Source organism: Urocitellus parryii, chromosome 4 (assembly GCF_045843805.1).
Source record: "Urocitellus parryii isolate mUroPar1 chromosome 4, mUroPar1.hap1, whole genome shotgun sequence".
In the NCBI taxonomy this organism is placed as follows: Eukaryota; Metazoa; Chordata; class Mammalia; order Rodentia; family Sciuridae; genus Urocitellus; species Urocitellus parryii.
Window position 1 is genome coordinate 60,265,163 of NC_135534.1, and position 15,758 is coordinate 60,280,920.

General features: G+C 33.0%; 1 protein-coding gene across 1 annotated transcript; it reads left to right on the forward strand.

Annotated features, from left to right (window-relative positions):
- The first annotated feature begins 8,767 nt into the window (after nucleotides 1-8,767).
- Nucleotides 8,768-9,724, forward strand: LOC113177650 (olfactory receptor 52N2). The gene has a single exon (XM_026382206.2). The coding sequence runs from the start codon at nucleotides 8,768-8,770 to the stop codon at nucleotides 9,722-9,724; it is 957 nt and encodes a 318-aa protein (XP_026237991.2).
- Nucleotides 9,725-15,758: the final 6,034 nt, after the last annotated feature.

The window sequence follows — 15,758 nt, forward strand, 5'->3', positions numbered from 1 at the left end:
ACCAGCCAGCACAATAGAAACTCACACATGTAATCTGTCTTCAAAGAGGTGTTGATATTTAAGAGTCCATATGATGAAGATCCTGTACAAATGTTGGCCTAATAAGAGCCCCTACTAAGCCTTAAGATGTTGTTTATTATGATTTCCAGGCCTAAATTCTTCTATAAGACTAAGTCAATCTAGCTGAGGCAAAATGTTTTTAGTTTTGTGAATTATAATCAATCCAAACCTTGTACCATTGCTGGTAGTTGTGAAATGTACATTTATATAAGCCTACATTCAGCATTGTGTGGGAAACTGTAAAAAACATAGTAAAACAGACAGTATTGAGAGGTAGAAATAATTAAGGACACAGTAACATATTTAGTTTCATGTCTTCATTAATAATTATCATAGGTGGAGAGTGGTATAATGGAGCCGGATTTAAAGAACTTCTGGGAATTAGACCTTATACAGTTTGTGGGCCAAAGGACATGAAGCCTCACAAATAGGAGAAAGCTCCCTGAAAAAAAGAGAGACACTAATCAAATGTTGCTGGAGACTGACTGTTGATTGGGAACATATACATTGCTCTCCCCTTTATGTCCAGGTAGGAGAGGGAATGAAAGGAAAGTCAGAATGAAAATAAAGGTATTTCACTGGTAAAGCACTTGCCTGGTATGTGTGAGACCCTCGGGTGAATCCCCAGTACTGCAAAAAAGAAAAAGAAAAAAAAGTTCAATTATCTGTTTTTGTTGAAAAACACCTTGAATAGACAGATGTAACTCTGGCTAAAGAGGAATACAAAGAGAAATAAGTACCTCCACAAGTAACAATGCTTATATCAAGCCTATGAAATTGTCCTAGAAAAAAAAAAAGAGCAAAGAATAACAGGTGGCAGAGCAAAACGATTATCAGGTGTACAACTTATTTGCTTCAAGATTACAGAGTATTTAGTGAGTCTTTTAAAAATGCATGAAATTTCACTTGATCTCTGTAAAAAATGAAAAAAAATGGCAGAACTATTTAGTATTATCAGAATAAGAATAATATATAAAAGAATGAGATCAAACAAAGATAAACAAGAAAGAGTTTAATTACAAAAGTAAAAACATAATAAAAGCATTAACATCTACGATTGCAGAATAAGTTAGAAATAGTGAACACACACGTGGAAAACTGATTTGTGATGCCATGGATAAAGACAATAAGGTAAAAATGTTTAGAAAAGAGAAATGACAGGGAAGAGGTAGCATGAAAGTTTTTGCTGTTACTAAAGAAAATTTACTTTACAAGGACTGAAGCATAAATAATATTCAAACTCATAAAAAACATAATAAAACAAAAATTAATACTGATACATGTGTTCCAGTTTAAAGAAAGTCAGCATAGAAAGGAAAAGCATTTCAAGAAATGTGTATAGATGGTCTAAAAACATGTATTGCAATAATAATAAAGAGGAAATTCAGTCCTCATAAAAAAAAAGAAAACAATGGTTTAAACATAAAGAAAATAAAAGAACTGAATGATGAAAATAATAAGTGAAAAGAAAACGAAATGTCAAAAGACGTAGAAGAGAAGAAGAAAAGAGGCTAGGAAAGGTAGATTCATATTTGGCAAACCAAACTAGAAAAGAGTGAGGTGATTTGTTTTGAAATTTGAAGTGTTAATAATTGTACTTAAAATTATCCATGCTGTTCTTAGAAACATTAGTTTTATCACTTTCATTCCTAAATTTATTTATGAATGTAGCCTATCATCAATTCATGAATACAGGTATTATATTGTATAAATTTATTCTTTATACTCTTGAGAGATATTTTGTGGAATCATTGAATAATGCTGCTACAAATATCATTGTATGTGTTTTCTGGAACACATGTTTACATATTTCTTTGGTTTAATGTCCAAGAATGTATTAGAGCATTTTAGTTCACTATTGGTATATTGTGTCAGCTGTATTCCAAGACAGCTGTATTCATTTAAATTCTCACCAATTATGTGAAAATTCCACTATTACCCATACCATTCCCCACTCTTAGTATTATCAGTTTTATAAAATCCATGCATTTAATTTGCACTTCCTTGATGACCAAGAAGGTGGACAATTTCATAAGTTTTTAAAAAAATTTTAGTTGTAGATGGACACAATACCTTTACTTTATTTATTGTTTTATGTGGTGACAATGATAGAATCCAGTGCCTCACTCATGGTAGGAAAGCTCTCTACCACAACGCAGCCCTAATAAATTCTTATCTACTAAATAATTTATTTTTCTTGAGTAGCAACTTAAAACTCATCCATTTCTCTATTGAACTTCTTTTAATATGTAAGATTTCATTGTTAATTATTATTATTTCATTATTTACTATTAGGCGTCTTTATTAGTTACATAGGTTGGCATAGATTTTCTTACATATTTATTATCTTATAATTTTGTGTTTGGATTCACAAAATTCTTGATTTATCACGTTCTTTTTATTATTGTTGCTTTTTGATATTACATAAAGAAAAACTGCTGTAACAAACATTCATGTACATACTACTGGTGATCTTAAATATACTCTTCTATTATTCATAGTCAATAAAATTGGTCGGAAAATAGAAAATGTATTTTAATTTACAAGATGTTTTATAATTTTTACACCAATTTGTTTATTTAAAACCATGAAAAATAAAAATTAAGTATTCTCAACTTTTGTCTTATTTTTAAGAAAAGTTTTATGATGCTACAATCTTGAACATAAAATTAGATATCATCTCCTTAGGTGTTATTTTATCATTCTAATTAAAAATTACAACAAGATATGTTTTGGGCTGGAGATGTACATCAGTGGGAGCATACTTGCCTAGCACATGGTAGGCCCTGGATTTGATCCTTAACACAACACAACACAACAACAACAACAACAATATACTATGCTATGACTATTGTTAATGCTAAGATTCAGGAATAAGAACTTACTTTTCTCATATGGTAGCCACTGACCCATCACCATTTGTTATGATCATTAACCTTTTTCCACTTATTGATGCCACCTTGCTTATACTGAGTGTTCACATAAGCATGGATTTGTTTCTGGACACTCCCTTTTGCTCAATGTGTATATTTCATTTTAAGATTGGACTATCTTGGTTATTATACTTTTATAGTATACCTTATTAGTCAATAAAGTACTCAAATATTGTTTTCTTCTTTTAAAAAACAGCAATTTTCCCAGAAAGAGAAGACAAGTGAAACCAAACAACCACAACAGCAGGAGATATACTACATGCTTATTAAAAAAAAAAAAAAAGCTAAATTTTTGTATTCCACAGTTGAATGTTCTTCAGTCACAATTTTGTGGGTTTATTTTTTTTTTAGTTGTTCTGGGTCTAAACATATTGTGTAAATTATTGTTGCTTTTGCTTTTCATAATAAATGTTAATATCTGTTCCTCATTAAAAAATAATAATAATTTCTGGAATTTTGACATTTCACTAAGTTTATATATTACATTGAAATGAACTTATCTTTGTACCATATCAGTCTTCTAATCTGTGGAAGTGGTTTTTATAAAGCTTTCAGTAAAGATTTTTCACATTCTTAATTAAATTAAATTCTAGATATTTAAAGCTATTGCAAATGACCTCAGTTTTTAATTGTAAATGTTTAATCTATTAGTAGATTATTGATAAAGCATATTTTTGTTTACCAATGACATTTGCTTTTAATGACATTCTTAAGTTAGTGAGTTAGTGCTAATAATTTGCATATTTCATTTAGCTTCTCTGTATTTATAATCATTCTGCAAAAATCACCTTTAATTATTTGTGTTCAATCCTTTCCATTATTCCATTCTTTCATTAGATGGAATTTTACTAGAATACTGAATAGAAGAATTGATAGCTGGAACCCGAGATTTGATCTGATGTCTGATGTCTGGATAAATGACTTTAATATTTCACTAACTACAATGCTTACTATATATTTTATATACCTTAAGTATGCCAATAGCTTCTGGTTTTCCTTTTGTTGTTTTAGTTGTATTGATTTTAGTTTTTTAAAATACACGACACAGAATGCATTACAATTCTTACTACACATATAGAGTACAATTTTACATATCTTTGTATATAGAGTATGTTCACACCAATTCATGCCTTTATACATGTACTTTTTTGTATTTCAATTCTTATTACACATATATACCACAATTTTTTATATCTCTCTTTATATATAAAGTATGTTGGCACCCAATTCGAGTCTGCAAACATGTACTTTGTATAATGATGTCCATCACATTCCACCGCCCTTCCTAATTGCCCCCCCATCTTTCCCTCCCACCCCTCTTCCCTATCTAGAATTCATCTAATCCTCCCATGCTCCCCCTCCCTACTCCACTATCTTGTGGTTTTTCTATCTATCTATTTATTTATTTATTTATACCTTTCTTTGGTGCCAGGGATTGATCCTAGGGACACTTTGGCACTGAGTCTCACCCCAGCCCTTTCTAAAATTTTTTATTTGTGGCAGGTTCTCACTAAGTTGCTTAGGGTCTCATTAGAGGCTGCCATTGACCTTGTGATCTTCCTAGGTACCTCAGCCTCCCAAGTCACCAGAATTATAGGTGGATATAATACCACCATGCCCGGCTCCATTAAACTTATCAAATATAATAAAATGCACCACTCTTGTGTTCAATTTGATAAATTTTGACAGTAGCATAAATCTGTACAATGCCAAATAAAATAGGGAAAAGAAAATTTCTATCCCCAGACATTTCCTTCTTGCTCCTATGAGTCATTATCACTCCCCAGAGGATATCACTTTTTTTTCTATCAATTTAAGATTAATTTTACCTGTTTGGGGACTGCAGATACATGGACTCATATATTATGGTCTTGTGTTTATCTAATTCTGTACCATGTTTTTGAGATTCATCTATTTAAATTTCATAGCGTTTATTCCTTTTTCTCTGTTATATATCATTCCATGAAGTCACTACTCATTCCTGTTCCATTTATAACACTGCTTTTGCTGTTGGAACATACATATATGTGTTCTGTGAACAAATGTTTTCACTAAAAACCGAAGAATGAAAGTTCTAGGTAATAAGGTTAGTGTATTTTAACTTAACAAGAAACTGCTAAAGTTCCTGCAGTTTCTAAGTTACACATACATCAATATATTTAATAGCTACAACAGTCTATACTTACACTATCAATTTAGTAGATTTATTTCCTTGGGGCGGGGTTGTGATATACTTTGAATTAAAATTTAAAGAAATCTTAAAACTTAAAGACATCTTTATATATTCATCAACGGGAGTGAGAAAAATCATTCAAATTAGGTTTACAGTGCCTTCAGAATCAGTCTTCTTTAAAATAAAATATAAAAAGGAAAACTCAGGGAACAAAATGTAAACAAAATATATTTAGAACTCTTTTGCCAAAATTTTTGCCCTCCAAAATAAACACGTGAACATTCATATGCTTATTTGTACACATTTATGTATTCATCAAGTTGAGAAACTCAAGACAAACCATTACTAGACAGAGCACAGTCCTCTGATACTCATATGAAATGTATAATTTTTTTAGTTCATAAATCTTTATGAATTAGGTATCTACACATTTTTATGTGTATGTTAATGTGCCATGTATATACATACACATACATATGTATGTATATGGTTAGTGGTGAGCTGTGGTGAGCATAATATTGTGATCAAGATAAATGAAAAGCGTTTCCTGGGACCATCAGACCCTTGGTCAGAAGTTCAGGGAGAAGATAAACAACTTCAACACAATTTTTTCTATAGTTTTCTCCTTGCTTAAAATGCTGAAATATGCAGAAATTGTCTCAAAAGTCCCAAAGGATCTTTTCCTTTGAACCAGAGCCTCCTGAGACACTGAACTGCAGAGACCCAAGCAGGTACACAAATTAGAGTCTGGTTAATCTTCAAAAGGTGCAATGATACTCAGAAGAGGCAGAACCTGACTGCTGTGGGACTCCTGGTGCTCAGAACTCTCAGGCATGCACACCAGTCTGATCTTTGCTAACACTGAGGTGAGTTAAGATGATTCCCAAAACTCATATTTTCAACAAATGAAAACATCTATGCCAGAAACACAAGTGTGTGATATATGGTTCATGGCAAATTTAGGATTTATTTTTTTGCTCTCACCCTAATACATTCCCATCTCTTTGGGGAATAAGAAAGGAAAGGCTTTCTGGAGTTGTGAAATAAATTTAAAACCTAAGTAATAATTCACTGGAGATAGCAAAATACGTGCAATAGTCTGTTGCAATAAAAGGAAAACAAAACCTTTTGCCTTAATTATTGCATCACTACACTCAGAATTGCTTTCAGTAGGATTTTTTTTTTTTTTTTTTTTTTTTTTTTTTTGGTGGGGAAGTGGAAAGTGAACCAGTATCAGACATGAATCCAAGAAAGTACTGAGAGCACTTGTTAAAAGAAGCTTCAATAGAGAAATCCTCCCACATGACCCCCTCCCTCTGCAAATGGGTGCCATATAGCATCTGTATGAACAAGTCCAGGGAGGAGAATTCAGCAATGACACAGATACATTCTCTCTCTTCACAAATCTCCCTTTTCTAAGGATTGACTTGCTGTAACTTTGACTTGCTGTACCCGTAACTTCTCATGTTTGTTCTACCTCTTCCTTAAGATACAATTAGGAAACATTTGTGCATGTGATAATACACCACAATGAATTCCACTATTACGTATAACTATTATGCAACAATAAAAAATTAAAATAGATTTTTCTCTCCTGCACTTTAAAATCTGTTTCTTCCTAAGTCACCATGAGTTGTTTAGTCTAGTTATGTTCAGCTTATGCAACTGTTCTTCAGTGTTTAGGATCAGTAAATAATTATAACAGATGGAGTCTGATTAGACAAGTGGCTTTAAAGTCAAATTTTAATTTTATTGAACTTTGCCTTTACAAGTTTTAAGCTTTTATGACGATAGATATTTTGATTAACCTTGCATCTCCATCTCCTCATGTATAAAATGATGGTTATAACAAATTTGTGATATTTAGATTGAAATATTAGCACCCTGAGTGGAAGAGATATGACTTGGTTGATTAGTATATCCCTAGAAACTAGAAAGTTGCCACAAATGTTAGAAACAATCAATAAATACCTGTTAAGCAAAGAGTGTAGTCCTCATCATATATCCTGACAATTTCAGAAGTAGATAACATGTGCTGATGTCCACATTCCAAGCACTGCTGAAAAGAGTATCATTTAGCCATTCTAACATGTCTATGATATATATTATTATCAGTATCCTTTGAGAATTATCAACATACTTGCAAGGCAAAATATGCAACTTGCTCAAGTTGATCCAGTTGTTGGAAACAAGATTTATCCCAAGGAGTCTGGGGTGCCCATGTCTCCATAGTAAGCAAGCAAAAAATCAGATCTCATACTTTCCGAGAGCAGTCATCTACTTTTTCTTCTTTTGTATATATTCTAATTTTATGATTAGTTTGCCTAACAGCAGAATCCATGTGAATCCTTGAGTGTCATTGTGAGGGAGGTTGTGCACAAATATTTATGAAATGAGGAGTGGGAAGGATAAACTGGCTCTGAGTTGTGTGTCTGTTTATAAAGTAACGAGTATGGTTTAAGATTTATTGATATTATTGATGCTTGGATGAGTCTGTGATGGCTGACCAGCTTTCCAAACCAGCAGTGTAAAGCCTAAAATCCCCACCTCTCCTGATATCCTGTCTTTTCTCCAGTCTTGGAGCTCTGGTGGCTTCTGGCTACTTGAAAACAAACAGAGACACAGGCAACATTCCCTACAGACCAGTTCTATTCTTGGGGATTCCAATAGACACAGGATTAGTTACCTTAGAAGTAGGAAGATCTTTGAAGGGATTTAGTTGAATGAAATTTTTCTGGATCTGATTCCAGATCTTAAAAGACATTTATGATTATATTTTTTTCTATCTAAAACTCAGGCACATGTTTAAATCTCCTGTCATATTAACGCATGCATTTTCTATAATTAACTTGCCAATCTCTTGATATAGCTGAGATTTTCAAAATTCAACAGTATCCTTTTAACTCAAAATATACTACGGCACTTGAGTTTACAGAGGGTGAGTAGGTTTATTTGAATCTACACTTATTATCCAATGTAAGCTTGATCTCTTGGGATGCTCTAAACTGACTCAGAAGTGGCAATAATAGCAGTTGTGATTATTGCTTATATCTATTCAGTATTCACTCTGCACTATTCAAAGTTTTAGCACATAATATAAAATTAAATTATTAAAGAATCCTGATAAATAATCCTGACAACAATGCAATGATCTCATTTAGATGGAGAAAACTGAGGCATAATGTGGTTAAAAAATGCGTTCATATCATACGCTATGTGCAGTTAGAAACAAGTGGAACATGAAACTAGACAGAGTGACTCCAGGGGAATCTGATAGATTCTCATTGTAAAGGCCTTATTGAAATCACACAGGTAACCACTAAAGACACTCCAAATCATGGTACTATCCAAAAGTGGGATCCTAAATTAGAATAAATTATAATCCATTTATATATGTCAAAATACATTCTCCTATCATGTATATATAAAAAGAACAAACTTAAAAAAAAGAATTCACAGAGTAAAATAAGTAAATAAATAAATAAATAAAATAATTTAATAAAAGATGTTTTAATGCTCTCTACTTACCTTTGGTTTCCTTTCTGGACCAGGGAACTGTCACTGTTAAAGAGTGTGAAATGCTCTACTCCTGTCAGCCATTATGTCTGGAGCCAACAGCTCCACCCTGACACCAGGATTCTTTATCTTGAATGGTGTTCCTGGGCTGGAAGCTGCACACATCTGGATCTCCCTGCCATTCTGCCTCATGTACATCATTGCTCTTGTGGGGAATGTGGGACTCATCTGCCTCATTAGTCATGAGGAAGCCCTGCACCGACCCATGTACTACTTCCTGGCCCTGCTGGCCTCCACTGATGTCACCTTGTGCACCACCACTGTGCCCAACATGCTGTGTATATTCTGGTTCAACCTCAAGGAGATAGACTTTAATGCCTGCCTGGTCCAGATGTTTTTTGTCCACATGTTGACTGGGATGGAGTCTGGGGTGCTCATGCTCATGGCTCTGGACCGCTATGTGGCCATCTGCTACCCCTTACGCTATACCACCATCCTCACCAACCCTATCATCACCAAGGCTGGTCTTGCCACTTTCTTGAGGAGTGTGATGCTCATCATCCCATTCACGTTCCTCACCAAACGCCTGCCCTATTGCCAGGGCCACCTCATCCCCCACACCTACTGCGACCACATGTCTGTGGCCAAGGTGTCCTGTGGCAACGTCAAGGTAAATGCTATCTATGGTCTGATGGTTGCCCTCCTGATTGGCGTCTTTGATATCTGTTGTATCTCTGCATCTTACACTATGATTTTGCGGGCTGTAGTGAGCCTGTCATCAGCAGATGCTCGTCACAAAGCCTTTAGCACCTGCACATCTCATATCTGTGCCATCGTGATCACTTATGTACCTGCTTTTTTCACTTTCTTCACTCATCGATTTGGAGGCCACAATATTCCCCACCACATACACATCATTGTGGCCAACCTTTATCTGCTGTTGCCTCCTACCATGAACCCAATTGTTTATGGAGTCAAGACCAAGCAGATTCGTGAAGGAGTCATCAAATTCCTATTTGGAGACAAGACTGGCCTCACTTAAGACAAGCAAATCACAAAATGCATTGTTTGGGATGGAGAGAAAATAGTGGAGAAGAATTCATAAAAGGTGAAAATGAAATATTAAATCATTCTAAAACATAGATTTTCTAAAGTCTTTGCAAGTGTATATTTTTAAGTGTTTATTGTTTGTAAATATCTGCCAAAATAGAGAATGCAGAATTAAAAAGGTAAAATACTCATTCCCAATAAAGATTATGTTTGTCATGAATTTTTATAGAATCATATGTTTAGTAACACTAGAAAGTTAATAAAAAGCAAAAGGTAAGCCTGATGTATCCACACATTGTATGGAGAAGTAGGAGGCTAGACTAATGTGAGCAAGCACATCCTCTCCACTAGGAACAAATTCTATGCAGATCAAATGCATTTTTGCCATGGGGCCATAAGGGTCCAGGGTTGCAATATTTTCTAATAATTTTTAAGGCAAGCAAGATTTGATGTTTTATAAAATCTTTGAGTTTTGTTCACTATTTTTGAAAACATTCTGTTTCATACAAAAATTTCTAAGTGTTCTATTTTGTCCTATGTAATCATTTTGCAACCTTTATTTAAAATGTATCTAAAGGATATAGTTGTCTTGTTAAATATCAAGGAGGCAAATGTATTATTATTAGTATACCTATTAATTAATTCAATCCTTCACTCATTCATTAATTTTGAGACACTGATAGTAATATTTGTCATGCCTTGAATTTAATGAAAGAGAGGCAGAGTTGAAAATAATTCAGTCTCAGGCCTCAGTGTGTAGAATCTAGATGTTGGACCAGAATACATGAGAGGAAACACATGTGAAAAAAGGAGGATAGATCATTAAAAATGGATGAAATGTGGAGGAACCAAAAAGTTAGTAGGAAAGAGTTTGAGGAGATATAACATGAGTTTAATATCTAGTTAGTCCCAAAGTTTAAATACTCTGTCTTTTAATATCTAGTGCCTAGACTTAATCTAAGTCTCAACCTCCATTTTTTTTCAAGTGAGGAAAAAACAACAACAACAAAGATGCATCTGGCCAATTACATGCTCTAATATGTAATTTTTTAAAAAAGTAAAAGCATGTAGCATGGTTTTGGACAAGTTTTGCTTTTTTATGACTTATTAGTTTCTACTCTGTCTCATTCTGAACATCACAGTCGCATGAGAAATCTTTCCAATTGTACAGTCAGTGGACAATTAGATTTCTATGGTTAAGCTTGCATTGAGTTTTCACAAACATTTTGTCAATAGGAACAAACAAGTTTTTCTGGGTACCCTCTAGGTACCTGGCTTCATGTTATGTACTGTGAAATATGAATGATTACAAAAACTCTAGTGAATTCTACTCTATAGAGGATAAAAAATGCTTGGAATGGCTACCAGACAATGTAACAAGTTTTGTTTGCTATTTTTTAAAAATAGCGAATAGTGCAACAGATTTTCAAAAATCATGGAAACTGAGAATAGGATCATCAACATCAATTAAAGTTAGTAAATAAATTCTTTATAGGGAAGGTAGGATTTGAGATGAATCTTGAATTATACATGAATATTAAAAGAAAGAGAAAATGGGATTATTTGAAACAATAAAATATTTTCATATATTTTGTGTAAAATGTGAAGGTTAAACAAACAATATCAAGTTTGGGCAGATAAATGTCTTCAGAAGCAAAAGATAAAGAGGAAGACAAAAAGATGGGTCTGAAAGGTAGAAGCCCTGCTGGGAGGTGCATTGCTTGTGAGCCTGGGCAGGACACCAGGAGCATCAGGTGCTGCTCCTCCATCAGCACTGAGAGGCCACAGGGGCCCTAGAATGGCCCTTAACCTTGAGCAGCTGCTGTCCAATGGTCACTTTCCTGGTCTGTTCATGTCTCCACCATAACCTCTGTCTCTGAAGGCCTGTCTCCCTCCCTGCTTTCTTCTGTCTTCCGTATAGACTCTATTTTCTCAGTTCTACTTCCTTCTTTGGTGAACCAGCCTGAGTTCTTCAAAGGGTGTTCCTGGGTACAGTGTAGATTCCTTGCCTTCCTCTACTTTTTTTTTTGAAGGTGTTGAGCATTTTCATAAGAACATGGTTTCAAGATTATAACAACAACAAACATATATGGCCCTTATTTTCCAGATATTTTTTTCTAAGCATTGTATGTGCGTTTGTTCTTAAAACAAATGTGAGGATGGCACTATTTCATGTCCTTTCTACAGGCAAGCTTACTGAAGCAAAGGGAGGTTAGACAATGAAAGTCATATAGCCAGCAAGTGGCAGAACTTGGATTTACATCCAGGCCACCTGGACCCAGTGTCTTTATTTTTAACAACTGCAATATACTACATCGTTTTCTAAGGAATTAAAAGTTTGTAGCATAATTTTTTTTTATGACTGGGATAATGAGAAGTTCCTTATGGTGACCCTGCCCTGGGTGAAGAGATTGTCTTTTGTACTTCTTTATGACTGAAGAGTATTCATTCTCGTGTGAGAGAATGACTTATGAAAATACAGAACTGCCATCAGATTCTTAAGGGTCCCACACAATATTTGACTCAAGTACACATAATTGCAAGAGAAAACGTGTGCCCTCTATCCTGCTCTTGTGTTTTTCATGGAGCATGTTGCTTTCAAGACTTTTATTGGGTGTCCCCCTGACCAACCCTACTATATAGATGATTACTGCCATGATCGCTTCTTAGCCTTTTGACTAAGACCAAGTTTAGGTTATTAATGCCATGAAATCAGGATCTTTACCCAATTTATTTACCAAGGTATCTCAAATTCCAAAATTATTGCCTGCTATATGGTAGATGCAATAAAAACATATCACCAAGCACCTCACCTAGACATGAGTCAGAAGCTCATTGCTGAGAAAGGAATTTTTAAATTCCATTTGAAAGTGGAGATAGACCAAGTGGGAAAATTAAAATAAAGATCAAAAAAAGACTTACATTCTTCTGTAAACTATGGTTATGCTGGTAATAATTTTTATAACTCTCATATTATTTCATAATATACTATAAACATTTTAATATTTATATATAAGAGATTATACAGTATTTGTTTTTTGTACCTGGTTTATTTCACTTACTACATCCTCCAGGTTTATCTATGCTGTTACAAAAAGCATAATTTCCTCCTTTTTAAATGCTGAGTAATATTTCCTTGTGCACATATACCACATTTTCTTTATCCATTCATCTTTCAATGAATATTTGAATTGTTTCCACTTCTCGGCTCTTGTGAATAATGCTACTATGAATACAATGATGTGTACCTCTCTTTGAGACATTGACTTTATTTCCTTTAGATACATACTCAGCAAAGAAATTGCTGGATCACATGATAGTTATATTTTCAATATTTTGAGGAACTTTTTTTTACATAGTAAACATTTATTTACATATCAGTATAAACAATATTATTTTTGTCAATATTATAAACTAAAATATTCAAAAACATGTTATTTCAAAGAGACATCAAACAATATATAAAATTAGTTGAAAATATTAATATACTAGATTCAAAAATAAAAGGTTAACCATGCTTTAATATCCATTTGAACTTGATATATTAATTTTTGATATATTTAATAATTTTTTTGGCTTCAAATATATCTCTATCTCCATCTCTATCTACCTACCTAAATATTTCTCCAATTTTATTTTTGAACTTCCAGCTGAAATCTACTGACCATGGTGACTGATGTTGGCAATATTTTAGGAAAAGTTTCACCAAGTATGAAACTCTGAATCCATTGGATTTCTTTATATCTACATATCTATATCTACCTGTCATTTATCTACCGATTTGCATACCTCTTTGATTTCATTTTTTGATTTCTAAATGAAATCCAAACATCTTGGTAGTGTTACCAATATTTTAAGGAGAGTTTGTTTCCATAATGGCTTTACTAATTTATGTTCCCCTTAACAGTGTATAGTTATTCTTTTTCCCCCTATATCCTTGCCAGTACTTGTTATATTTTGTTGTTTTCAACAAGTTAAAGTCACTATGGTTTCCTTTCTTTTTTATTTCTATTTATGAATAAAATCATACAGCACTCATTTTTCTGTGCCTGGTTTTTTTACTTAGCATAATTATCTCTAGTTAATGCTATTTATACATACAACAGATTTTTGTTCTTTTTTATGATGGAAGAGTATTCTATTGCATGTATGTATGACTTTTTTTAATCAATTCATCATTTTACTGTTAGCTATTATGAGTAATGTTGCAATATATTTGGTAGCCCAAGTGTTTCTTTGATATACTTTTGGAGTCTTATTTTAAAAAAAATCCACTCCCGTTCCAATGTTATAAGTGAATTTCCTGTACATTTTCTTCTAGTACCTTCATTATTTTGTGTCTTACATTTAAGTCTTTAATTTATTTCAAACTGATTTTTAGAACTGGTAAGAGATGGGGCTCTAATTTTTATTCTTCCACACATGGATACCCAATTTATCTAGCCCCATTTCTTGAAAAGACTATACTTTCTCTAATGCATATTCTTAAGAGTTTTGTAAAAATTCAGTTGGCTCTAGATACCTGGATTAATATCTATTACCTGGTATTGGCACCAAAACAGACATGTTGACCAACGGTACAGAATAGAGGATACAGAGAAAAATCCACATAAATACAGTTATCTTATATTTGACAAAGGTACCAAAAACATACATTGAAGAAAATTTTTTTTATTTTATCCACTACCTTAAGATACCTAGCAAGTTAAACACAGTGTCTCTATTTAGCTGTTACTGATACTTGTTTTTTCTAGTCTAATTCCCTCACTGAAGTTTGATAAAAGTCCACATCTCTGTGTGAACCAGACAGGATCTAGATGTAGACCTGAAATTCTCTGTGTGGTTATGAGGATTAATGGATATTTTTTATTTAGTTCTGTAGATCTCAAAAATCTTCCATGCTACTTGTACTGTGTCTTTGGAAAGCTACATATTTAAAACATCACCATGTGAGAGGCATAATTACATTACAAATTTTAAGTCAATAACCATTAAATTAATGGAGTCTTATTTTGGTTGTTTCTACTTCCTGGATCTTGTGAATAATGGATTATTATTATCAAATAATAATAATTAATATTAAATAATATTTTAAGATAAAGAAAATCTATGCCTTATGTAAAAAGTATTCAAATTGAATTTACAGTATAAATATGGCATTATGTTGAAGTGATTTTGATTGAAAGATTAATTCATTGCTCTTTCCATGCCTTCTAATGGCAGATCCACTTAATTTTGTTAATTCATGTAGGTTTTTTCCACTTTTGAACTAATAGTGTTATTATAAAAACGTATGCACAAGTTTGTGGAAGGTTATCCAAAATAAAGAATGAGGGTAAAAATTAGAACAAGGATCTATGAAGTGGACAAAGGGATTGATGGTGAGGAAGGATGGATAGAATAAAGAATGAACATTGGAATAAATCTGACCTAACTTTCCTGTGTAGGTGTGTGAATATATCACAGTGAATCTCACCATTACATACATGAGAGTAATTTTTAAAAAACTGTAAGTAAATAGCAGAAAGATTATTAGAGCAGAGGGAAGGGAACTGTGGGAGGGATAAGAGGAGGCAACGATAAAATACTGGGGACTAAATTAGAAAAAAAATTATATTCCATGCTTTTACAATTTTGTCAAAATGAATTCCAAGATTATGTATAACTAAAAAGAACCAATAAAAGAAAAGAACAAGTTTTTGTTATAACAGTTGCTTTCCATTATGCTTGGTCTATACCGAGGAACAAAATGCTGGGTTTTTTTCCCATTGTTTTTAACTGCCTGAGTAATTGCCAAACATTTTTTTTCACAGCTGTTCTACTACTTAACATATCAATAGGAATATATCTATATGTCTATAAACACTTGCTGTTTCTAATGTTTAATGATAACTATTTTAGCAGGTATAATTATACATTATTATAATTTGACTTGACTTTGCCTAATATTTAATGACTAATGATGCTGATTATATTTACAGGTATTCCTTGGTGATTTGTACATTTTCTTAGAGAAAGTTGTATTC

Bases quoted from the DNA above. Each gene is read 5' to 3' on its own strand.
- LOC113177650 (XM_026382206.2), top strand. From the start codon at position 8,768: ATGTCTGGAGCCAACAGCTCCACCCTGACACCAGGATTCTTTATCTTG.